The sequence below is a fragment of the Conger conger genome, chromosome 17 (assembly GCF_963514075.1).
Source record: "Conger conger chromosome 17, fConCon1.1, whole genome shotgun sequence".
NCBI classification, from domain to species: domain Eukaryota; kingdom Metazoa; phylum Chordata; class Actinopteri; order Anguilliformes; family Congridae; genus Conger; species Conger conger.
Window position 1 is genome coordinate 22,458,013 of NC_083776.1, and position 27,816 is coordinate 22,485,828.

At 39.7% G+C, this 27,816-nt stretch overlaps 1 protein-coding gene across 1 annotated transcript; it reads right to left on the reverse strand.

Annotated features, from left to right (window-relative positions):
• Positions 1–292: 292 nt before the first annotated feature.
• On the reverse strand, positions 293–10,953 carry LOC133116476 (interleukin-1 receptor type 2-like). Its single transcript, XM_061226083.1, has 9 exons — positions 10,852–10,953; positions 6,941–7,061; positions 5,135–5,387; positions 4,457–4,637; positions 3,668–3,836; positions 2,514–2,576; positions 1,746–1,878; positions 1,224–1,369; positions 293–699 (listed from the first exon to the last, which is right to left on the reverse strand). Exons 2-9 carry the CDS (start codon positions 7,044–7,046, stop codon positions 629–631), a joined length of 1,122 nt encoding a protein of 373 aa, XP_061082067.1. The 5' UTR covers positions 7,047–7,061; positions 10,852–10,953; the 3' UTR covers positions 293–628.
• Between the last annotated feature and the right edge of the window lie 16,863 nt (positions 10,954–27,816).

The window sequence follows — 27,816 nt, forward strand, 5'->3', positions numbered from 1 at the left end:
GTCCTCCCTCCTGATTTCCCCTGCCCCTCCTTTCTGATATCCCTATCCTTGTCTAACCCCCCCCAAAAAAAATAAATAAATAAATAAATAAATTCACTTCTGATGACAACTATGTTTAGAACAGCATTTCCTGTGTATTTTGCTAGTTTCTGGATGTGATGCTCTGACTTATGGTAGAACCTATGCACTTGTAAGTCGCTTTGGATTAAAAGCGTCTGCCAAATGACTAAAATGTAAATGTAAATGTGTGTAGTAATGCTCTTACAGTAATTCAGCCATTTAGGAAGCAAGCTGTCATTAATGTATTTTTTTATTATCTGTTCTGTGTATTTATTTTGTCAGTGGAGAGACTTCGGCCTAAAATTATTGATCCAGTAAATGGCACCTTCTTCCAAACTGCATTTGGTAAGTTAACCATTATAGAAGCAAGCATTCTACTGTTATTCTTTTTAATATTTCACTCCTTTAATGGTGGAGACTAATATTGATAATTGATACTGATAATTGAACAATATATAGTGGTCAGATGACAAAGTGACAAAATTATTACAGAAATATTTCATCATCTTGCTGTAAATAGTGCTGTACATAATCTCATCTGGGAACCAATCAGCAGACTCCACAGAGGTCACATGGTTGATAAATGGCCAGACTGTGTCGGAGTCCTTCCGGAGTGGGATCTAATTGCATCTACTGTATCTGTAATCAGAGTATAAAACACAATTATTACACTGACAAATGAACATGAAATAATTTGGATAGCACACTCAAATGGAAACAAAAATCGACATCCCATCACTTTAGCAGCATTTATTATTCATTTGAAACATGGTTCTAAATAAGAATGACCTTCTAAATGGTGCCCACTGCTTTTAATTTCCATTTCAAGGCCTGAAACATAAGAAAGCAAGCAATTGTGGTAAAAAGAAAACTCATGAGGAGAGAAAACTCCCTCATCGTCTATGAGATGGCCTGGTGCCATATTTAAGATAATAGATAATACACTAGTTTTGTACACTTTGCACCCACCTGATCACAAATAACGTCACACTGCCATCGAACTGCATTTTTAACAAGTGGTTGGAAAAATTCAAAGAAAGTCACAAAATAATGTAATAATTTGTTTTGTAAAACAAAAACCAAATAAACAAAAAGAAGATAAATGTTGTTTATCATTCTTGACATTTTTGAAAACATTATGAATAACAAAACCCAACACTCACCGGATGGCTCCAAAATGAAGTCACTGGTGACAACGCCTTTTTCGCTGAAGACCATACACGTGTAATTCTGGTTAAAATCCTCTTCCTTTACTTTTGTGAAATTAAGCAGCACTTCCAGCAACACCCCATCATCCACTTTTTGTTTCCTGTTAACATTTTAATAAGGGACAAACAATTAGAAGATAAAAACAGTGAGGTCCGTAAGTATTTGGACAGTGACATAGTTTTAAAGGGCTACACATTGCACTCGATATGGTTGGACATACCCTCAAATGAAAGCCTGCACTTTGATTAGGGTAAAAGGGTATTTACTATACCTCCATGTGGAGTAAATCAGGTAGGAATTACAGCCCTTTAAAAGTGTGTCACTCTCTAAATACTGACAGACTCACTGTATAACATTTCAAAGAATATTCAATGATTGTCATTTTCCCAGTCTCAGTTATCATTGAGACTCAACACACTCAGCTGTGATTTGAGCAGATTAAATATTCTGAATGTAGGCAATGGGAATGAGCCCACCTTAAATGAAGCTGGTGAACCCGGTCTGAAAGGTTTGTGGAAATGAATTCGGACTCAGACGCCCAGTAGATATCCACAGATAGATTTCCCTTGCTTGGCACAAATACCTGACAGGTTTTATTGAAATTTCCTCCTTTGGGACAAAATATTGTTTTGTACCAGTTTCATTTTACAGAAACAAAACATTTTTGAAACGAGGCAGAGACCCCTTGAGGGTCGGGTCCTCAAAATTAGAAAAGGGCACACCTAAAAACATTGTTTTACAACACCCAGTTATTGTTCAGAATATATTCATATTATAAATATTAACATACAATAATATTTTAATAAACTTTGTGTATTACTCCTTGTTTTTAGATAAATAATTACAAGAACATAAATAATACATTTCAACAATACAGAGTTTATTGGATAGGGACCATCTCACAAGTACACCACAAGATTCCCTGACTGGAGCTTTACAGCTAAACGCAGGCATGCATCCTTCTCTCAATGAAATTTAAAAAGTTTCAACAGCATCCCTGAAGTGGTACTAAGAAATTGTCATAATATATCATAAGTATGATTCAGGACAGCATAAATCTTTTCATAATTTTGAGGTTAAATAAATAAACAAAGGCTTCAGAATTCAAGCAAGTGTTAATTATCATTATGTATGACAAAGGAGTTGCAAGCTGCAGTAAGCTAAAATATACTGGAGAACAAAATCGACAAAAATCTTGATTGTGTAAGTGATTGTGCATACAAAGTGGAAACTGACTCACTCACCGTACTCTGCTTTGACCATTTCATTTACTGGCTGATAGACAATGGGTCGCAGGCTCCATTGTTCTGCAAAATTAAAATAAAACAAACATTTATTACAAAACTGAAGTTCAGAAAGAGGGCAACAAATCATAAATATTTAAATATTTTGGTTAGAGTAATGGAGAAGACAAATGCACACAAAAAATGTGATATGAGGAACATATGAGGATCAGAAAAGAAAAGACTAGCCCACTTGGTTGATGCTCCAAGAAAACAAACAGCAGTATTATTTATTTGGGCGTGAGAATGGTTAATGTTTCAGCCACATCATTCTTCATCAGCCCCTACCGCTGCCACTGACTGTCAGCTATATATTCAGTGAGCACTTTATTATTAGGTTCGACCAGTCTGGCCCTTCTCCTCTGACCTCTCTCATTAACAACGCGTTTCTCCGCGCAGAACTGCTGCTCACTGGATGTTTTTTTGTTTTTCACACCATTTTCTGCAAACACAAGAGACTTGTGGGTAAAAATCCCAGGAGACGAGCAGTTTCTGAGATACTCAAACCACCCTGTCTGGCATCAACAATCATTCCACAGTCAAAGTCACTTAAATCACATTTCTACGCCATTCTGACATTTGTTCTGAAAAACAGCTGAACCTCTTGATCATGTCTGCATGCTTTTATGCATTTAGTTGCTGCCACAATTGGGATTGACAGATTAAATATTTGCAAACTGGAGTACAGCTCTACCTAATAAAGTGATCACTGAGTGCATTTTTTTTCTCCAAAGGATAAGTTTAGAAGGTTGAAGAACAATTCATGAGCTTGTGAACAGGACAGGAGCATTTTTAGCAGGTTGATTTTGGAAGGTTCCTGAGTAATTAATGAGCATGTGTTGAAGGATGAGTGGGGGATAAAAAATTCATAAGTTCAGATTGTTTTCATGTTTGTGTTTTTGGGCAAGATTTTCTCACAAGAAATCCTCACTAAAGGCACCGCAAAAAAATAAAAAATAAAAAATAAAATAAAATAATAAGAATAATAGAGGAAAGACCAGCAATATGGTTTTTGCAAAAAACAGACCCCTCCCATCATGCAACATTCACTCATTAATTATTCATGAACTCACCCAATGAAAAAAAGAGAACTGTTTATGCTAAATCAGCTTTACCCTTAATGCTGCACTTGATGGTCTCAGCAGCATACCCTATTGTCCCAGTCAGATTGAACGTCACTCTGCAAGTGTAGAGTCCTGAATCACTGACAACAGCGTGCCGGATGAGAAGTCTGTGTCCTCCCACATGGGAGAACTTGTCTCCTTCCAGAATACGTTCACAATCCTACAAGAAAGATGTAATGCTCTGTCATGGATCCAGAAAAGGAAGTTGTGTTAATGGTTGGTGTTTAATTTGATTTTCAAGTTTAAAATATTACACTGCTTTCTCAGGCTTTAATTATGGTATGGTAGCAATCTGACAACACACAGCATATGGCAAAGAATCACAATTTGAAGATCCAATAGCTCACACACAGGAGAGATGGATATGATCATAATAAATATTGACAGCACTCAAAAGGCAGTCCCAAGAATGCAATACGGCACTCAAGCGTAACTACCTTAAAATCACATATGGCACTCAAGCGTAACTACCTTAAAATCCCATATAGCACTCTCAACCTTATACCTTTTCAATCAATCAAAATGGCTGCTATACTATCTTGAGCCCCTATTCAAACCCTACTACATTCTCTCAACTCTCTCTATTTTCTTGACCAAAGTCAAAACCCCTTGGGATGTTGGTAGAGCTTCTTCATATTGGGCTTGGGACTGAAAGGGTTAACACATTGTTTTGCTCTCCTTTCTGGGAGTGACTGAACATGACAGTACTCTGTGAGAGTCCAGGTGCTATTGTTCTCTGGCCTTGCTTTCATGTGAATGCTTTTGAGTTTGACAGCTCACCTTGTACCACTGAATAGAGTAACTGTCCGCTTGGCTTATGTACTCAAGTAATGGGCAAACAAGGAAACTGTTTGTCTGTGTGGTCAGCATCTGCTGGGATGTATCTGGTCGACCACAGCTCCCAGCTTTGACTGTATCCACCCTCAGAACTGACTTCTGTTTAAAGCAGCCATTAGGGGTTCTGCAAATCAAAAGAGGATTTTCTGTAAACATTTCAATTACAGATTCAGGAAAATCTAATAAAATATGCTGAAGATGAAGGAGACGAAGACAAGAACAACTATGACTCAGACTAAGGGGAAGACTACTGTAAGAAGCACAAGTCCAAGTCTAAAGGTAATGTTACAAAAGTCAGCTTTTTGGACAACAGTTGCAGCAATGGGCAATTGATGATACACAGTCAGAAACAGTTATAAAACCTACACTGCTGTATTTGATAATAACATTTTATAAGTGGTCATACAAACAACTCATGTGGTAATACAAATTCATATGCCCAGAAAACACATTACAGTCTAATTATTTAAAGCAAGTGTTCCCCAAAAAAATCCCTTGTGTAGCATCACCTTAAGGGTAAGGCTAAGGTTTGGTACACACTAGCACTAAAGCCTGTTTCGTAAGCAGTTTTGTCTCCTTCAAGCAGTACACACAGCCCCTGCACGTAGACAGACTGCATACCTCAGAATGCACTGATAATGGCCTGCATCCTCCAGTGTACTGTTCAGAAACCACAGCATGGTCCCCCTGACCCGGAACTGCCCCAGGTCTTCAGAGAGCTCTCTCCCAGCTTTACAGTCATACCAGGAGATATTGTACGGGGTGCTGTGGAGGTCAAAAACATCAGGACTGGCCAGTGTGCAGTTGAGCACTGCAGCATCCCCTGGAACGGTGAAGACTATCTCAAACTGGGTTTCATAGTCTTTGCAGTGCTCTGCAGAGAAAAACACACACATACACAAACATGTTATTTATGGGGTTTTTTTCATATATACATATATATGCAGTCCCCTCCAAACGTATTGTAACAGCAAGGCCAATTTCTTTGAACTGAACACATTTGGGGTTGAGATAAAAAGATGAACATGAGACAAGTTCAGAATTTCAGCTTTTATTTCCTGGTATTTACACCTAGATGTGTTAAACTACTTATACATGGCACCTTTGGTATTAGACTACCCAATTTTTAGGTGAACAGAAGTATTGGAACAGAGAATATTTAAGTAAATGAAAGTGACTAACACTTAATATTTGGTAGCATATCCCTTGCTTGCAATAACTGCATGAAGCCGGAGACCAATTGACCTCACCAAACTGTTGTTTTGAGGGGTTTTTTTCCCCCTTCAATCTCCTCTTGGGGAGGTGAAAAGCATGTTCACTTGAATTAAGGCCTGGTGATTGACTTGGCCCATCTAAAACCTTCCACTTCTTCTCCCTAATGAAGTAATTTGTTGTGTTGGCAGTGTGTTTTGGGTCATTATCTTGCTGCATGATGAAGTTCCTCCAAATTAGTTTCCCTGCAATTTGACAGATAGAATGTTTTTGTAGACTTCTGTGAGTATTCATCCTGCTGCTGCCATCATGAGTTACATCATCAATAAAGATTAGTGAGCCCACTCCAGAAGCAGCTATGAAAGCCCAACCCATGATACTTCCTCCACTGTGCTGTCCTTTTGTGGCTCATCTCTGCACTTCTTTGTAAATTGTAATCTCGCCTTCCAATTCTTACTACAGGTGATTGGTTTGCATCTTGTCGTATAGCCTCTATATTGCTGCACTCTATAAGTCTTCTTCAAACAGTTGGTTGAGATAGCTTCACCCCTGCCCAGTGGAGATTGTTTGTGATGTCACTGACTGATGTTTTGTGGTTTTTCTTCACAGCTCTCACAATGTTTCTGTCATCAACTGCTGTTGTTTTCCTTGGTCAACCTGTTTGATGTCTGTTGCTCAGTACACCAGCAGTTTCTTCTCCCAATTCATTTCCCCTATTTTCGAAGCTTCAAAATGGAATGCTTTTCTCCCAAAGACAGCTCTCTGGTCTTCATGTCAGTTTATCTTGTTTAACACAAATGCAGTCTTCACAGGCAAAAACCCAAGGCTAAAACTAAGAGTAGACATTCAGAACTATTTATTGTTTAACCAATCAATCTAACAGGCAACAAGAAACACCTGTCAGTCACATGTTCCAATACTTTTGCTCACGTAAAAATTGGGTGGTCTGATACAAAAGCTTATTTTGGTTAAGGTTAAGTTGTTTAACAACATTTAAAAATATTATCCTCGATTTTATTCCCAATTTTCCCAACCCAAAATCAAAGGAACTTGCTGATCTCCCAATGCAACCCATCATGCGGTCAGGAGGAAATGGCAGACATGTAACTCCTCCAATCCAGGTGACATCGAGTCTCACTATTTTCCACAGATGCAGAGAATAACAAGGTCTGACCAGGAGTGGTCACTAGAGAGCAACAAAACTAGCTGGCTTACCCTGGAGAGGCTTGGTAAACTGTTGCCTGGCCAATGTGGACCTCTGACCATAGCCAGCACTGACGCCATGGAAACAGGCAGCAGAAGCCAGGAGGATCAGCAACATGGCTCATTGCTATATCTGAAAAGCAGGAACACCACCTGTATCAGACACAATCTACACATTTTCAAAGGAAGGTTGGCAAATACTTTTTTTTTTTCCTCTCATGCCAAACATGCCTGATCAAGGTCATGTTCACCTTATCTGGGACTTTGCACCAGCTTGATCCTGCAACAGTGATCGCAAGAAATCCCCCAAAAATAAACAAATACATTTGTGGTACCGCATGGAATGTTTCCAATATTACCTACATCATTTATTTATGTTCGTCACTGGATGCCCAAAATGAAATAAATTGACTTGCCACATCAAACGTACTTCTGAAATGCAACAGCACAAGAATCATCCTAAGAAGCAGGAGAGGCACTGACAAGAGAACGGCAAGTGGAAACCTCGAGTTGCAGAAGTTTCACGAGCCGGGACAAAGACCAGAGATGCACTACACTGCACCACGTTTATTGTACAGCTGTCAGAGGAAATTAATGGGGCAGTTACACAGACGTGGACTGATCTGCAGAGAGCGGGCAGGCCAGGACTAGCAATGCGTGGGAGAGAGAGCAATAAAACGTGAGTCAGATGGCCGCACACCCACGGGAGGAGAGGGAGGTTAAACTGGCACTGCTGTTTGTGATGATGTTATGATGCAATCGGTTATCCTATACGATACAGTGCCGCTTGCCACGTTGTTGTGCTTATAATTGTGATGCCGATGGTTCACTTTGATAATCCATCCATACATCCATCCATCCATTATCTTAACCCGCTTATCCTGAGCAGGGTCGCAGGTGGGCTGGAGCCTATCCCAGCATACATTGGGTGAAGGCAGGAATACACCCTGGACAGGTCGCCAGCCCATCAAAGGGCACACACACCATTCACTTTTTAACAAAACAGTTCCGTTCTATTGCATTTTTGAGGGACACATGTCAACATAAAATCACATTACATATCTGGTATGAAAAATACAAACATACAGCCCACAGTGGTGGCTCGAAAAATCACCAATGGCAACAACAACATTAGAATGAAGAAGAGAGAGAAGAAAATAAAGAAAAAGGGAGGACAATGTCCCCCGGCAATGTTACAAGGCAACCTGATTAAGGAGAAGCTAGGCTAGTACTAGTACATGTTGCTTTGCAATACAACACATGGTTAATAAAAGGATTATAGGCCTGACAGAGCTGGACTGTTTAACCTCGGAGTGAAAATGAGATGTTTTTTCCTCATGTATCTCGTCATACATCAGGGCTGGTTGTGATGGTTGGAGACCTTGACAGGCATATCTACAGCATTTTGGCTAGCCCATTAGCAGGGTAAAACACTGTATAGGAACTTAATATGATCCATGACTTTTCTCTACAGATGTTCCCATTGCCTGACACACTAAATTTCCTGTTAGAAATATTTCTGGCCGAAGGTGACCACAAAGAAATATTCACCATTACTCACTTCTGAATTTCCCGGGGGGATTGTCCCCTGCTTAGTCTAATTAAGTTTATGGTCTATAAGTTGTTTATAGTCTATAAGGCATCAGCTAAATAACAAGTTATTATAGTTACAAATGATGGGCTCCCACCACTGACAGTATCACACAAAGTGACACACGGCATTGTAAAAGAGGCACTCGGATACATGAAGCAGCCCAACTGACAAGGTTTTTCCCACTGTAATATAGCTGGTGAAAAATGTTATAACCCTTTTTTCCATCATTAAGAATGATCAGGAAAGAGCTCCGGTTTCTATCCCAGAGCAGGATCAGGACTTAGGACCCAGTGGAATCACAGAGAACCTACAGTTTGAGGATCAACAATCTGCAGAAGCCAAGCTGCTAATCCAAAATTGTAAGTGTACAGTTCTGATTTTAATTTTAGCCTCCTCTTCCCAGAGCGCAAGCTTACTCAATACAAGGTTTCCTTGACAACATAAAAGTATGCGCAAACACTAAAAACAGTCATGGTTACAGGAATGAAGTGTTTGAACCGTTAAATGCTGCAGTAATGATCAGGCATGCTTAACTCTCCCACAGTATACTGCAAGCAGTGCCTTTTCCCAGTCTAGCATTCAAACAGATTTTACTGCTAACTGGTAGAAAAAGCACCTCACTTTCTCCTAAACTAGGAAAACATGAAAAGTATCAACACCAAAATCCCTCAGTTACCACCTACAGAACTATATGTTATGCTGTGGGGACATGCATTGCAATTGCAAAAGGAAATTTCCCAATGGACTGTCGAACGTGACAATAGCGACTATTTCCTGATCTCTGAGGAAAAGCAGAAGCAGTGCATTCCTCCAGAGAATATAATAAATCAGCAATCATCAGATTTGTTTCTGTGCTTTCAAAGACAAAAAGGAAACTGCAAACATTAGTTCTAGTGCTGCCCAGTCCGGCTACTGCGGTTCAAAATAAGAGAATATCATGTTACAGCTCTGAAGACGAAAATCTATTATATTTCTGCCACAGTTTCTCTTTGTGATGGATAGGTTTAATCTGAGTATGCTCACTTTATTCAAAGGGCTGTTCCAATGGACAACGATTAGTCCTGGACTAAAGTCAGTTTTGTATTAAATTTGCTTTGTTCACAATAGAATTTAATCAAGGACTAGGCTTAATCTGTGTCTGCAAAACAGGCCCATAGAGTTATTATTGTTTTATGTGGTTTAGCTTGTTTGAAATATATTTAATACATATTAAAGTTATGAATTGTTTTATTTTAAAGTGGTTCTATAACATGGGCGTGTTTATAGATTATGGTGATAGAATAGCCAACATGAAAACAATGTAAAAATAAATAAATAAATATTGGTTTACAGCAACTGTAGTAAGTTGTTGTTAGTTTAGTTTTGAGACCAAAAGTAAAACTTCAGTTGAATTTATTCTTCTTGTTTGCTTCTTAGGGTGAAAGTAAAAAAAAAAAAAAGTTCTCTAGTACTGCTGAAACAATAACAGGTAATTCAGTGATTCATACAAATGACCCTGGAAGAGAGTAAACAAATGTCTTCGCTACGAGTCATTAATTGTACACAAACAGCATACAGCACACTGCACACATATGGCGGATTGGAGGGGGTCACAATATTGCAATTAATTACTGTACACTTCAAACTCTGATCAAGACATATGACATTTTATGAAAATGTGCATCACTACACAACCGTACACAGTTCTTCACAAGGATATTTGGGAACATTCACAAAAATCCATAAAAGCATGCAAGCCGAAAAACTAAGGATTAACGAATGCATACTCTTTAAATTTTTTGTAAAGGTTTTCTCAATTTAAACAATAGACTCATTTCAATGAACATAAAAACTTTCACTTGAGAAAACCTACAAAATATCTTACTTTGACTAAGTTATATATAATAAAATATTTGTCAGGGTACAAATAAAGTACAACATACATACTGTATGTAAAATACAAAATAAAAAATACCTGGTGCGGTCTATAGTGTACAACGTGTGTAGATAATTAGTGAACATGTAAAAGATAAAACTCCATTACGATATTCATATTGACCAAAATATGAAGTCAGATGGAATAGACTTTTTTTCGATTTTCGAGTTGGCATAAGCCCGAAGCTACTCAGAAACAAGATAATATTTCTTCGACGAGCCCACTGTCCTTAGAAAAAGCAGACGGGAACTAACAGAGGAAATATCCAGAACATTCTGAAAGGAATTTTAAGCCTTGCGCATGTCAGTACATTTCGAAGCGACAAACTTCAGAAGTACAGAAAAGCAGTACAAACGTGCTCGATAATATTGTTGTGACAATATATGAAATCCCAAGTAAAAACGTTATACCCACACTCCTGACAGTGGTTGCGAGACGGTATGTTCTCAAAGAGTCTGAGCAAATCGTTGTTGAAATTTCCTTTGGAAGTGCAAATCTGGCCCAGTCGCTATATTGCGTAATTCTGCAAACGGGGAGGTGCTTGCAGCTTTAGGGATAGATTCCACAATCCACATGTCCGCATCATCATCAAGAATGCATGGTTGCCCTCGTGTGTATTTATGTGTGAGCTATTCTCAATCCTTATCCAAGAGTCACAGATTGCACTACAAATCTAGGGAACGTAGAATAATATAGAGTAGTTCTTCATAACGTCAGGTGAATTCTATTTCCAAATAATTTGTCAGCTGAATTTTGTTGTGTATTTTATACACAATGTTTTCCCAGATAAAGGCATGTCTCTTTCACTTGCTACATTGTCTGAAGTTCATCATTTTGCAAAACATCAGACATGATTTGATTCAACAGACATTGAGTCCAGAAAAAGTTTTACTGAAAGGATGGTCCCCGGAACTGTGTGTGTGTGTGTGTGTGTGTGTGTGTGTGTGTGAGAGAGAGAGAGAGAGAGAGAGAGAGAGAGAGGGAGGGAGAGAGAGAGCAGTATGCGTGTGTACAGTATGTTTGTATGTGTGCATGTGTGTGTTTGTGTGTGTGTGTGCGCATGTGCGTGTGTGTATATACACTCACCGAGCAGTTTATTAGGTTTTTTTTTTTTTTTTTCTTCTACTGCTGTAGCCTATCCATTGATAGTTTTGATGCATTTTGTGTTCGGCATACCATGGTTGTAATGTGTGGTTATTTGTGTTACTGTTACCTTCCTGTCAGCTTTGACCAGTCCGGCCATTCTCCTCTGATGTCTCTCATAAACAAGGTGTTTCTGTCTGCAGAACTGCTGCTCACTGGATTTATTTATTTTTTGCACCATTCTTTGCAAATTCTAGAGACTGAAAATCCCAGGGATCAGCAGTTTCTGAGATCCTCAAAGCACCCAGTCTGCCTGTCTGCTGTTTGTAGCTGCAATTGCTCTCTTGACTGTTAGAAGTCAGAAATGAGGAAATCACTTATTGTACCTTTAAGTAATGGTCAATTAAATAAGTAATGTGTGTATTTATTCAGTATTGGGGCACAGAAGAGAGAGATACTCAAAATTGCAATCATAAATGTACAAATAGTGCAATTGTCCTGTGTATTCATCATTACTTAACCGAGTTTGGAGGTAGAATGGACCAAATTTGGTAATGACAGGTATACATCCATATAAACATCACAATTGAATGGAAATTTTAATTTAGTCATGGTGTCTTTCAGTGTAGGCCTCTTGGTAAAGCCATGTGAATTGACCTGATGTTAGTAATGCTCTTACAGTAATTCAGCCATTTAGGAAGCAAGCTGTCATTAATGTATTTTTTTATTTTCTGTTCTGTGTATTTATTTTGTCAGTGGAGAGACTTTGGCCTAAAATTATTGATCCAGTAAATGGCACCTTCTTCCAAACTGCATTTGGTAAGTTAACCATTATAGAAGCAAGCATTCTACTGTTATTCTTTTTAATATTTCACTCCTTTAATGGTGGAGACTAATATTGATAATTGATACCGATAATTGAACAATATATAGCGGTCAGATGACAAAGTGACAAAATTATTACAGAAATATTTCATCATCTTGCTGTAAATGGTGCTGCACATAACATAACAAACATTGCTGTGTGTGTGTTTGTGTTCAGTATGTTTGTATGTGTGCATGTATGTGTTTGTGTGTGTGTGTGTGTGTGTGTGTGCGTGTGTGTGTGTGTGTGTGTATATACACTCACCGAGCAGTTTATTAAGTATTTTTTTTATTATTATTTTTTTTTTTACTTCTACTGCTGTAGCCTATCCACTGATAGTTTTGATGCATTTTGTGTTCGGCATACCACGGTTGTAATGTGTGGCTATTTGTGTTACTGTTACCTTCCTGTCAGCTTTGACCAGTCCGGCCATTCTCCTCTGATGTCTCTCATAAACAAGGTGTTTCTGTCTGCAGAACTGCTGCTCACTGGATTTATTTATTTTTTGCACCATTCTTTGCAAATTCTAGAGACTAGGGTGTGTGAAAATCCCAGGGATCAGCAGTTTCTGAGATACTCAAAGCACCCTGTCTGCCTGTCTGGTGTTTGTAGCTGCAATTGCTCTCTTGACCGTTAGAAGTCAGAAATGAGGAAATCACTTATTGTACCTTTAAGTAATGGTCAATTAAATAAGTAATGTGTGTATTTATTCAGTATTGGGGAACAGAAGAGAGAGATACTCAAAATCCCAATCATAAATGTACAAATAGTGCAATTGCCCTGTGTATTCATCATCACTTAACCGAGTTTGGAGGTAGAATGGACCAAATTTGGTATTGACAGGTATACATCCATATACACATCACAATTGAATGGAAATTTTAATTTAGTCATGGTGTCTTTCAGTGTAGGCCTCTTGGTAAAGCCATGTGCATTGACCTACAAGCCAACAGAACGAACGCTGGCGCATTTTGGCTGCCGCTGCTCTGGTGGACTGTCTGTTTGTTTTTCGTGTTTTATGTTTAGCCGTTTCTGTCTAAAACAACACCGACAAACTAACACAGACTCATATATCGACTCATCTATCAAATGGATCCTGGCGTCTTTTCCGAAAACAATTAAAACCAAGGGCTGTTGGGATCTCTCTACTTCAAGTTTTTGGATTATTTACCATGCATTCTCCAGATGGATTGTTTTTGCTTTTGCTTATTATATTTTATCCTGGATTTCTGTTTTTAAAGGCCAATTCAACAGCTCCGTACTTTCCCCAGGCGTTTACATACTCTCGCACAGAACTTTGTAGGTTGAATAAACATTTTCGCCTGTCCCGTTGTTTACAGCAGTGCCTGCGCTGTGGGCATCCTGCGACGTCGTCGATATACTCACAGAGGATCGAGGCGGCATAAAAATGTGCACAAACATGCGGACACTAATATTTGTTCATTTTGGTCCAGCTGCCGTCCTAGACTCTGCCATTTCCCTCAAATTGACTATCGAAATCTTCGTCCGGTGAAACGCGCGTCTCCGCTGGAAAAGACCGATGTCGCTTCTAGTGATCATATTACCTGCAGTCTACTGAATAGCAGATCACTATCGAACAAAACTTTTATAATTAATGATTATATGACATCGTTTAACTGTGACTTCCTATTGCTTACAGAAACATGGGCGAATTCTAATGATCAGTGTAAATTTATTGAGGCATGCCCGCCCGAATATAATTTTAATAAGCCCAGATCCAATGGCCGGGGCGGAGGCATAGCTGTGTTATACAAAAGTCAGTTAAAATGTAACACTGTATCGGTGAATGATTTCTCTTCTTTTGAAGTGCTCATGTTTATTCTGTAGTACAATGCTCCTGTTCCGTGTGTGGTGGTTTATCGCCCGCCCCCCCCCAAACCAAACAAGGATTTTATTTCTTTTTTGGTGTTAAAATATGACAAATTGATTATTGCTGGAGATTTCAATCTTCACGTGGATGACATATCAGATTCGGTTTCCACCGAATTCTTGGAACTAACCTAGTCCAACACGTGTCAGGTGCAACGCACAATAAAGGGCACACGCTAGATTTAGTGTTTACACTTGGTCTGGAACTAAATAGCCTTGAGAAGAAAGACATTTGTGTCTCAGATCATCTCAGCATCTTATTTGATGTCCAACTTCCAGTTATATGTACAAATGATAAATGTGTTTTTCTTTCTCGATTCATCAACATACAAACAGCTGAAATGTTTTCTTCAGCATTTGAAAACCGTATAGGTAATTGTAACCCGCTATTAGACACAGAGGAATTAGTAAAACATTTTAATATTTAAATTCAAACAAAAGATGTTTGTTTCAAACTATCGACTACATTTTAAATCCCTCTCCGAATGTTTTTTATGAATCCTCATCTGAGCTCTGCCAGAGGTTTTTAACATTTTTTATTGAAAAGATCGAAAATATCAGAATTAGAATCACTCCCTCTGCTCACATTATGAATGTTTCTTGCCATACCTCTGCTACATTTAGCTCATTTGAATCCATTGCAATGGTAGACCTTAATGATATTATTTCTGACATGAAGCCTTCCTCCAGCCCCATGGATGTCATCCCGACTAAACTCCTGAAGGATGTTCTATAGGTCCAGACATTGTTTTGTTTATAAATAGCTCATTGGCCTCAGGGTGTGTACCCTCTCATTTTAAATGTGCTTCAATCCAGCCTCTTCTTAAAAAAAACAAATTTAGATGCTTCACTTTTAAATAATTTTAGGCCTATTTCAAAGCTTCCTTTTATTTCAAAAATTCTAGAAAAGGTGGTCTCTAAACAATTGATAGCATTTATGAACAAAAACAGCCTGTTCGAAAAATTCCAGTCAGGTTTTCGGGCATGTCACAGCACAGCGACTGCCCTTTTAAAGGTAGTTAATGATCTACTGCTGAATGCAGACTCTGGTGAAACATCCATTTTAGTTCTTCTTGATCTTAGTGCAGCGTTCGATATGGTTGACCACTCCATCCTCATCGATAGACTTAAAAACTGGGTTGGCATTTCTGGGATTGCACTGAAATGGTTCTCCTCATATCTGTCGAATAGAACCTTTTCTGTCTCCATAGGTAATTCAGTTTCCTCGTCTGCTATTTTAACGTGCGGTGTTCCTCAAGGATCTATCCTCCCATTTTATTTTCTATTTATATGTTACCTCTGGGCAGAGTTATTCAAGATCACCACATATCATTTCATTGTTATGCAGACGATACACAATTATATTTTTCAGTTAAACGCAATGAGGTTAACACACTGTCAACCTTACTAGACTACCTAACTGATGTTCAACGCTGGATGGCTCAAAACTTCCTACAACTTAATCCCGATAAGACTGAAGTTTTAATTTTTGGAAAACCAGAGATTGCTCAACAAATTTGTTTAAACCTTGGCCCTTTTGCACATAATGTGAAAAGTACTGCTCGAAATCTGGGAGTAATTTTGGACTCAGAACTTAATCTCAATCTCCACATTACAAAAGTAATCCAGACTTGTTTTTACCATTTAAGAAAAATCTCAAAAATCAGTTGCATGTTATCATTACAGGATACAGAAAAAATCATTCATTGTTTCTTCACGTCTGGACTACTATTAACTCCATATATACATGTCTAAGTCATAAATCCATATCCCGTCTCCAGGTGGTGCAGAATGCAGCAGCCAGACTTTTGACTAGGACAAATAGAAGGGCCCATATTACCCCAGTTCTAGCGACGTTACACTGGCTTCCTATTGAATTTTAAAATTTTACTTATTACTTTTAAAGCACTGGCTGGCATTGCTCCGGAATATATCATTGACCTTTTAACATCATATCAAACTTCTCGCACACTCAGATCATCTTCCTTGGCATTATTGGCTGTTGCAAAGTCCAGGCTGAAAACGAAGGGTGATCTTGCTTTCTCGGTCGTAGCGCCCAGACTTTGGAACAGCCTTCCTTTGGATATCAGAATAGCGTCCTCTGTGTCCACTTTTAAGTTCCAGCTCAAGACTCACTTTTATAAAATGGCTTTTAATATTTAATGTTTGATGTTTTGTGTATTTTTATCTCTTTTATATTTTATTGTTGCTGTCTTGTCTTATTCTTGTTTTCTTTTTGTGTGCTGCTTGTGAAGCACCTTGTGATCTTATGCTTGAAAGGTGCTGATATAAATCAAATTTACTTACTTACTTACTTACTTACTATGTTAGTAATGCTCTTACAGTAATTCAGCCATTTAGGAAGCAAGCTGTCATTAATGTATTTTTTTATCTGTTCTGTGTATTTATTTTGTCAGTGAAAATTATTTATTATTGAATTGAATTATTGATCCAGTAAATGGCACCTTCTTCCAAACTGCATTTGGTAAGTTAACCATTTTAGAAGCAAGCATTCTACTGTTATTCTTTTTAATATTTCACTCCTTTAATGGTGGAGACTAATATTGATAATTGATACTGATAATTGAACAATATATAGCGGTCAGATGATAAAGTGACAAAATGATTACAGAAATATTTAATCATCTGTAAATAGTGCTGCACATACCATAACAAACATTGCTGTGTGTGTGTTTGTGTTTATCCTTTATTCCATTACAATGATTTCATCACTGACTCTGTGTGTGTGTGTGTGTGTGTGTGTGTGTGTGTGTGTGTACCCGTGCATACGTGCATGTGTGCGTGCACCTGTGTGTGTGTCTGTACTCCTTTGTTTACGTCCATTCAGGATCAAACCTTTGGATAATGTACATAATCTCATCTGGGAACCAATCAGCAGACTCCACAGTCCATGGTTGATAAATGGCCATTCCGGAGTGGGATCTAATTGCATCTACTGTATCTGTAATCAGAGTATAAAACACAATTATTACACTGACAAATGAACATGAAATAATTTGGATAGCACACTCAAATGGAAACAAAAATCACTTTAGCAGCATTTATTATTCATTTGAAACATGGTTCTAAATAAGAATGACCTTCTAAATGGTGCCCACTGCTTTTAATTTCCATTTCAAGGCCTGAAACATAAGAAAGCAAGCAATTGTGGTAAAAAGAAAACTCATGAGGAGAGAAAACTCCCCAATGGGAGGGAATCTCTGGGCTCATCGTCTATGAGATGGCCTGGTGCCATATTTAAGATAGATAATACACTAGTTTTGTACACTGTGCACCCACCTGATCACAAATAACGTCACACTGCCATCGAACTGCATTTTTAACAAGTGGTTGGAAAAATTCAAAGAAAGTCACAAAATAATGTAATAATTTGTTTTGTAAAACAAAAACCAAATAAACAAAAAGAAGATAAATGTTGTTTATCATTCTTGACATTTTTGAAAACATTATGAATAACAAAACCCAACATTCACCGGATGGCTGCAAAATTAAGTCACTGGTGACCACGGCTTTATCGCTGAAGACCATACACGTGTCATTCTGGTTAAAATCCTCTTCCTTTACTTTTGTGAAATTAAGCAGCACTTCCAGCAACACCCCATCATCCACTTTTTGTTTCCTGTTAACATTTTAATAAGGGACAAACAATTAAAAGATAAAAACAGTGAGGTCCGTAAGTATTTGGACAGTGACAGAGTTTTAAAGGGCTACACATTGCACTCGATATGGATGGACATACCCTCAAATGAAAGCCTGCACTTTGATTTGGGTAAAAGGGTATTTACTATACATCCATGTGGAGTAAATCAGGTAGGAATTACAGCCCTTTAAAAGTGTGTCACTCTCTAAATACTGACAGACTCACTGTATAACATTTCAAAGAATATTCAATGATTGTCATTTTCCCAGTCTCAGTTATCATCGAGACTCAACACACTCAGCTGTAATTTGAGCAGATTAAATATTCTGAATGTAGGCAATGGGAATGAGCCCACCTTAGATGAATCTGGTGAACCCGGTCTGAAAGGTTTGTGGAAATGAATTCGGACTCAGACGCCCAGTAGATATCCACAGATAGATTTCCCTTGCTTGGCACAAATACCTGACAGGGTTTTATTGAAATTTCCTCCTGTGGGACAAAATATTGTTTTGTACCAGTTTAATTTTACAGAAACAAAACATTTTTGAAACGAGGCAGAGACCCCTCCTCGAAATTAGAAAAGGGCACACCTAAAAACATTGTTTTACAACACCCAGTTATTGTTCAGAATATATTCATATTATAAATATTAACATACAATAATATTTTAATAAACTTTGTGTATTACTGTGTATAATTACATGAACATAAATAATACATTTCAACAATACAGGGTTTATTGGATAGGGACCATCTCATGGACAGGATCTCAAGGCGCAGCCGAGGTGAGGAGAGTGTCCGGTTTGGTGACCTCAGAATTGCATCTCTGCTTTTTGCGGATGATGTGGTTCTGCTGGCTTCATCGGACCGTGACCTTCAGCACGCACTGGAGCGGTTTGCAGCCGAGTGTGAAGCGGCCGGGAGGAGAGTCAGCACCTCCAAGTCCGAGGCCATGGTTCTCTGCCGGAAAATGGTGGATTGCTCCCTCCGGGTTGGGAACGAGTCTTTGCCCCAAGTGAAGGAGTTCAAGTATCTCGGGGTCTTGTTCACCAGTAAGGGTAGAAGGGAGCGTGAGATCGACAGGCGGATCGGTGCAGCGTCAGCAGTAATGTGGGCGTTGCACCGGACCGTTGTGGTGAAGATTTACTGGTCGATCTACGTCCCAACCCACACCTATGGTCACGAGCTTTGGGTAGTGACCGAAAGAACGAGATTGCGTATACAAGCGGCCGAAATGAGCTTCCTCCGTAGGGTGGCCGGGCTCAGCCTTAGAGATAGGGTGAGGAGCTCGGACATCCGGAGGGAGCTCGGAGTAGAGCCGCTGCTCCTTCACGTCGAAAGGAGCCAATTGAGGTGGTTCAGGCATCTGATCAGGATGCCTCCTGGGAACCTCCCTTTGGAGGTTTTCTGGGCTCGTCCAACTGGGCGGAGACCCCGAGGGAGACCCAGAGCCCGCTGGAGAGATTATATATCTCTCCTGGCCAGGGAACGCCTCGGGATCCCCCAGGAGGAGCTAGAATGCGTTACTGGGGAGAGGGACGCCTGGAATACCCGGCTTTGCCTACTGCCACCGCGACCCGACTCCGGATAACCGGGTGATGATGGATGGATGGATGGATGGGTGGACCATCTCACAAGTACACCACAAGATTCCCTGACTGGAGCTTTACAGCTAAACGCAGGCATGCATCCTTCTCTCAATGAAATTAAAAAAGTTTCAACAGCATCCCTGAAGTGGTACTAGGAAATTGTCATAATATATCATAAGTATGATTCAGGACAGCATAAATCTTTTCATAATTTTGAGGTTAAATAAATAAACAAAGGCTTCAGAATTCAAGCAAGTGTTAATTATCATTATGTATGACAAAGGAGTTGCAAGCTGCAGTTGTAAGCTAAAATATACTGGAGAACAAAATCTACAAAAGTGATTGTCCATACAAATGAGTCATGCTCCTGATGAATGCAGCAATGATAAAATAAAGTGGAAACTGACTCACTCACCATACTCTGCTTTGACCATTTCATTTACTGGCTGATAGACAATGGGTCGCAGGCTCCATTGTTCTGCAAAATTAAAATAAAACAAACATTAATTACAAAACTGAAGTTCAGAAAGAGGGCACCAAATCATAAATATTTAAATATTTTGGTTAGAGTAATGGAGAAGACAAATGCACACAAAAAATGTGATATGAGGAACATATGAGGATCAGAAAAGAAAAGACTCGCCCACTTGGTTGATGCTCCAAGAAAACAAACAGCAGTATTATTTATTCGGCCGTGAGAATGGTTAATGTTTCAGCCACATCATTCTTCATCAGCCCCTACCGCTGCCACTGACTGTCAGCTATATATTCAGTGAGCACTTTATTATTAGGTTCGACCAGTCTGGCCCTTCTCCTCTGACCTATCTCATTAACAACGCGTTTCTCCGCGCAGAACTGCTGCTCACTGGATGTTTTTTTGTTTTTCACGCCATTTTCTGCAAACACAAGAGACTTGTGGGTAAAAATCCCAGGAGGCGAGCAGTTTCTGAGATACTCAAACCACCCTGTCTGGCATCAACAATCATTCCACAGTCAAAGTCACTTAAATCACATTTCTACGCCATTCTGACATTTGTTCTGAAAAACAGCTGAACCTCTTGATCATGTGGGGATTGGCAGATTAAATATTTGCAAACTGGAGTACAGCTCTACCTAATAAAGTGATCACTGAGTGCATTTTTTTTCTCCAAAGGATAAGTTTAGAAGGTTGAAGAACAATTCATGAGCTTGTGAACAGGACGGGAGCATTTTTAGCAGGTTGATTTTGGAAGGTTCATGAGTAATTAATGTGCATGTGTGGGGGATAAAAAATTCAGAAGTTGTCAGATCGTTTACCTTTTCATGTTTGTGTTTTTGGGCAAGATTTTCTCACAAGAAATCCTCACTAAAGGCACCGCAAAAAAATAAAAAATAAAAAATAAAATAAAATAATAAGAATAATAATAAAAAGGAAAGACCAGCAATATGGTTTTTGCAAAAAACAGACCCCTCCCATCATGCAAAATTCACTCATTAATTATTCATGAACTCACCCAATGAAAAAAAGAGAACTGTTTATGCTGAATCAGCTTTACCCTTAATGCTGCACTCCATGGTCTCAGCAGCATACCCTATGGTCCCAGTCAGATTGAACGTCACTCTGCAAGTGTAGAGTCCTGAATCACTGACAACAGCGTGCCGGATGAGAAGTCTGTGTCCTCCCACATGGGAGAACTCCTTCCAGAATACGTTCACAATCCTACAAGAAAGATGTAATGCTCTGTCATGGATCCAGAAAAGGAAGTTGTGTTAATGGTTGGTGTTTAATTTGATTTTCAAGTTTAAAATATTACACTGCTTTCTCAGGCTTTAATTATGGTATGGTAGCAATCTGACAACACACAGCATATGGCAAATAATCACAATTTGAAGATCCAATAGCTCACACACAGGAGAGACGGATATGATCATAGTAAATATTGAGAGCACTCAAAATGAGCCTCTATTCAAACCCTACTACATTCTCTCAACTCTCTCCATTTTCTTGACCAAAGTCAAAACCCCTTGGGATGTTGGTAGAGCCTCTTCATATTGGGCTTGGGACTGAAAGGGTTAACACGTTGTTTTGCTCTACTTTCTGGGAGTGACTGAACATGACAGTACTCTGTGAGAGTCCAGGTGCTATTGTTCTCTGGCCTTGCTTTCATGTGAATGCTTTTGAGTTTGACAGCTCACCTTATACCACTGAATAGAGTAACTGTCCGCTTGGCTTATGTACTCAAGTAATGGGCAAACAAGGAAACTGTTTGTCTGTGTGGTCAGCATCTGCCGAGATGTATCTGGTCGACCACAGCTCCCAGCTTTGACTGGATCTACCCTCAGAACTGACTTCTGTTTAAAGCAGCCATTAGGGGTTCTGCAAATCAAAAGAGGATTTTCTGTAAACATTTCAATAACAGATTCAGGAAAATCTAATAAAATATAATGAAGATGAAGGAGACGAAGACAAGAACAACTATGACTCAGACTAAGGGGAAGACTACTGTAAGAAGCACAAGTCCAAGTCTAAAGGTAATGTTACAAAAGGCAGCTTTTTGGACAACAGTTGCAGCAATGGGCAATTGATGATACACAGAGCAACTAGGGCATATAACGGGAGCAGGAACATAACTGAAAAATCAGTCAGAAACAGCTATAAAACCTACACTGCTGTATTTGATAACAACATTTTATAAGTGGTCCTACGAACAACTCATGTGGTAATACAAATTCATATGCCCAGAAAACACATTACAGTCTAATTATTTAAAGCAAGTGTTGCCCAAAAAAATCCCTTGTGTAGCATCACCTTAAGGGTAAGGCTAAGGTTTGGTACACACTAGCACTAAAGCCTGTTTCGTAAGCAGTTTTGTCTCCTTCAAGCAGTACACACAGCCCCTGGACGTAGACAGACTGCATACCTCAGAATGCACTGATAATGGCCTGCATCCTCCAGTGTACTGTTCAGAAACCACAGCATGGTCCCCCTGACCTGGAACTGCCCCAGGTCTTCAGAGAGCTCTCTCCCAGCTTTACAGTCATACCAGGAGATATTGTACGGGGTGCTGTGGAGGTCAAAAACATCAGGACTGGCCAGCATGCAATTGAGCACTGCAGCATCCCCTGGAACGGTGAAGTCTATCTCAAATTGGGTTTCATAGTCTTTGCAGTGCTCTGCAAAGAAAAACACACACATATTCAGACACCTATTCTCACTGTGTTCCACACTGCAGATGCAGAGAATAACGAGGTCAGCGTTTTAACCGTGTGTGTGTCTGCAGGCAGGCGCCTAGTCTGACCAGGAGTGGTCACTAGAGAGCAACAAAACTAGCTGGCTTACCTGCTAGCGTTCCCTGGAGAGGCTTGGTAAACTGTTGCTTGGCCAATGTGGACCTCCGGCCATAGCTGGCACTGACGCCATGGAAACAGATGGCAGAAGCCAGGAGGAACACCACTTGTATCAGACACAATCCATACATTTTCAGAGGACACTTTTTTCCTCTCATGCCAATCATGCCTGTTCAGGGTCATGTGTTCACCTTATCTGGGACTACACCAGCTTGACCCAGCAACAGTGATCGCCAGAAAACCTCAAAAAATTAATAAATTGTTACATTTGTGGTACCGCAATGAATGTTGCCAATGTTACCTACATCATTTCTTTATGTTTGTCACTTGATGCACAAAATCACACATGCCACATCAAACGTACTTATGACTTGCAACAGTACATGAATCATCCAAAGAAGCAGGAAAAGGGTAAAACACTGCATAGGAACTGGACATGATCCATGCCTTCTCTACAGATGTTCCCATTGCCTGACGCACTACATTTCCTGTTAGAAATATTTCTGGCCAAAGGTGACCACAAATAAACATTACTCATTTCACTCCTGAATTTCCCAGAGGCCATAACTCAGTCATTACTTCAGACTTGGATCAAGTACTTATTGGAAATACATTCACCCATTAGATAACAGTTAACATCCTGCATATATTTCTGGTGATAGGAGACAGAGCACAAATAGCTATTAATCATGACTCACTTCACTTACACAATCTCCCAGAGGCCATTTATTTGTAGTACTTATTTGAAATACTTTCACTCTTTCGATAACAGGAAACATCCTGCAGATTTCTGCCAATTTTAAACAATATCTATTCCCACCGGTCTTCAAAACATCCCTTCCTTCCTATAATTGTACAATTTGGTCAGTAACATGTTGACTTGGAAATCTTTAAGGATCTGCAGTAGTTTTACCAGTATCCAAAGCGATAGTCTAATACCTATTTGGCCCAGGGCTACAGAATAGTGTCAAATTTGTCAAATCAAACAATTTAATGATCTGTTGTGCTGTATCATGTTGATCATTACTCAGGTTATTCCACAAATTACTGACAAAAGCTAAACCTTTCCATAGATCGTTTGTCGTTACAACATTTCACAAGAGTGCATGTGAAGAAAATATTTAGTTTAGCAGCACAAAGTGTTTTTGAGGGAAGAGCTGTGCTCGGGGCTTAGTGAACTTTGACTGTTTCCATGTTTCAGCTGTTTGCTCAGTAACTACAGTGGAAAGGAGTGAAATGAATCAATACAGGCAGCCAATGAGGAATGAGGTTACTGGTCTGTGATTGATTAAAGATCATCTACAAAACATTGGCCAAGTGAATCAAAGGAGACACAATTGCCTGACTATCTTTTCCCTTTTTATTTTTACTGTTATTCAGCCTTCATCATCTCAAGGGCAGCCTGAAACCTAATACCTTAGGAACATGACAGAGACCTGGAAGGTTGGTGGTTCAAGCGCCACAATAAGATCAGCTGTTCTTTCAGCTGGCCCTTGAGCAAGGCCTTTATACAGGGTATTGCTCCAGGGGGGATTGTCCACTGGTTGGTCTAATGAGGGCATCAGTTAAATAACAAGTTATTATAATTACAAATGATCTCTGGGCACAGATGGGTGCTGGGCTCCCACCACAGGCCTGCCTCCCAGTCTGACCTGAACCACCACCTCTTCTCATCCTCTGGGGTTCTGAGCGACACACTTTATCTCTGCCATGGTGTCTTCCTCAGATACCTCCAGGAATATCAGCCTCAGCTCAGTGTAGTTGACCCCATCCGCTGCAGTAACCCTGGCCATTCAAAGTGACACACAACAGTATCACAGAAAGTGACACACACCATTGTAAAAGAGGCACTCGGATGTATGAAGCAGCCCAACTGACAGGGTCAGAGTTTTCCCACTGTAACATAGCCGGTGAAAAATGTTATAACCCTTTTTTCCATCATTAAGAATGATGATCTTTATAAGGAAAGAGCTCCGGTTTCTATCCCAGAGCAGGATCAGGACCCAGGACCCAGTGGAATCACGGTTTCCCACAGTCTGACAGTGCCAGTCATGTTAGAAACAGATTTATAACAAAGTTAGTGTTATTTAACCCTGTAGTTTAACCTTCACTTCAGACCAAATATACAGTGATTCTCGGTAAACCTAAGATTTTTACTTTGACTAAGTTATACACAATGAAATATTTGTCAGGGTACAAATACAGTGTCATAACTCCATTACGATATTCATATTGACCAAAATATGAGGCCAGATGGAATAGACTTTTTCGATTTTCGGGTGAATTCTGCTTCCGAATACGTAATTGGTCCGCTGAATTTTGTTGTGTATTTTACACATTCATGTTTTTGTTTATATTTTCCCAGATAAAGGAATTTCCCCTCCGCTTGCTACATTGTCTGAAGTTTATCATTTTGCCAACATCAGATGTGATTTGATTCAGCAGACAGTGAGTCCTGAAAAAGTTTTACTGATCTAATGGATGGTGCCTGGAACTGTGTGTGTGTGTGTGAGCAGTATGTTTGTATGCGTGCATGTCTGTGTGTGTGTGTGTGTGTGTATATATACAGTGCATCCGGAAAGTATTCACAGCGCTTCATTTTTCCCACATTTTGTTGTGTTACAGCCTTATTCCAAAATGGAATAAATTAATTTTTTTCCTCAAAATTCTACACACAACACCCCATAATGACAACATGAAATACGTTTTTTTATTTTTTTATTTTTGCAAATTTATTAAAAATAAAAAACTAAGAAATCACACATACATAAGTATTCACAGCCTTTGCCATGAAGCTCAAAATTGAGCTCAGGTGCATCCTGTTTCCACTGATCAACCTTGAGATGATTCTACAAGCTTAATTGGAGTCCACCTGTGGTAAATTCAGTTGATTGGACATGATTTGGAAAGGCACACACCTGTCTATATAAGGTCCCACAGTTGACAGAGCATGTTGGAGCACAAACCAAGCATGAAGTCAAAGGAATTGTCTGTAGACCTCCGAGACAGGATTGTCTCCAAGCAAAATCTGGGGAAGGGTACAGAAAAATGTATGCTGGTTTGAAGGTCCCAATGAGCACAGTGGCCTCCATCATCCGTAAATGGAAGAAGTTCGGAACCACCAGGATTCTTCCTAGAGCTGGCTGCCTATCTAAACTTAGCAATCGGGGGAGAAGGGCCTTAGTCAGGGAGGTGACCAAGAACCCGATGGTCACTCTGTCAGAGCTCCAGCGTTCCTCTGTGGAGAGAGGAGAACCTTCCAGAAGGACAACCATCTCTGCAGCAATCCACCAATCAGGCCTGTATGGTAGAGTGGCCAGACGGAAGCCACTCCTTAGTAAAAGGCACATGGCAGCCCGCCTGAAGTTTGCCAAAAGGCACCTGAAGGACTCTCAGACCATGAGAAACAAAGAAACATCCTGGATGAAAACCTGCTCCAGAGCGCTCTTGACCTCAGACTGGGGCAACGGTTCATCTTTCAGCAGAACAACGATCCTAAGCACACAGCCAAGATATCAAAGGAGTGGCTTCAGGACAACTCTGTGAATGTCCTTGAGTGGCCCAGCCAGAGCCCAGACTTGAATCCGATTGAACATCTCTGGAGAGATCTGAAAATGGCTGTGCACCGACGCTCCCCATCCAACTTGATGGAGCTTGACAGGTGCTGCAAAGAGGAATGGGCGAAACTGCCCAAAGATAGGTGTGCCAAGCTCGTGGCATCATATTCAAAAAGGCTTGAGGCTGTAATTGCTGCCAAAGGTGCATCAACAAAGTATTGAGCAAAGGCTGTGAATACTTGTATACATGTGATTTCTTAGTTTTTTATTTTTAATAAATTTGCAAAAATTTCTAAAACAATTCTTTTATGTTGTCATTATGGGGTGTTGTGTGTAGAATTTTGAGGAAAATAATGAATTTATTCCATTTTGGAATAAGGCTGTAACATAACAAAATGTGGGAAAAGTGAAGCGCTGTGAATACTTTCCGGATGCACTGTATATATAAAAAGTGTTTGCCCCCTTCCTGATTTCTTATTTGCATGTTTGTCACACTTGTTTCAGATCAAACAAATTTAAATATTAGTCAAAGACAACACAAGTAAACACAAAATGCAGTTTTTAAATGAAGGTTTTTATTATTAAGGGAGAAAAAAAATCCAAACCTAAATGGCCCTGTGTGAAAAAGTGATTGCCCCCTAAACCTAATAACTGGTTGGGCCACCATTAGCAGCAACAACTGCAATCAAGCGTTTGCCATAACTTACAATGAGTCTCTTACAGCGCTGTGGAGGAATTTTGGCCCACTCATCTTTGCAGAATTGTTGTAATTCAACCATATTGGAGGGTTTTCGAGCATGAGCCGCCTTTTTAAGGTCATGCCACAGCATCTCAATAGGATTCAGGTCAGGACTTTGACTAGGCCACTCAAGTCTTCATTTTGTTTTTCTTCAGCCATTCAGAGGTGGACTTGCTGGTGTGTTTTGGATCATTGTCCTGCTGCAGAACCCAAGTTCGTTTCAGCTTGAGGTCACAAACAGATGGCCGGACATTCTCCTTCAGGATTTTTTGGTAGACAGCAGAATTCATGGTTCCATTTATCACAGCAAGTCTTCCAGGTCCTGAAGCAGCAAAACAGCCCCAGACCATCACACTACCACCACCATATTTTACTGTTGGTATGATGTTCTTTTTCTGAAATGCGGTGTTACTTTTACGCCAGATGTAATGGGACACACACCTTCCAAAAAGTTCCACTTTTGTCTCGTCAGACCACAGAGTATTTTCCCAAAAGTCTTGGGGAACATCAAGTCGTCGCTGCGCTCTTGGGTAATTTTGGTCGGCCGGCCACTCCAGGGAAGGTTCACCACTGTTCCATGTTTTCGCCATTTGTGGATAATGGCTCTCACTGTGGTTCGCTGGAGTCCCAAAGCTTTAGAAATGGCTTTATAACCTTTTCCAGACTGA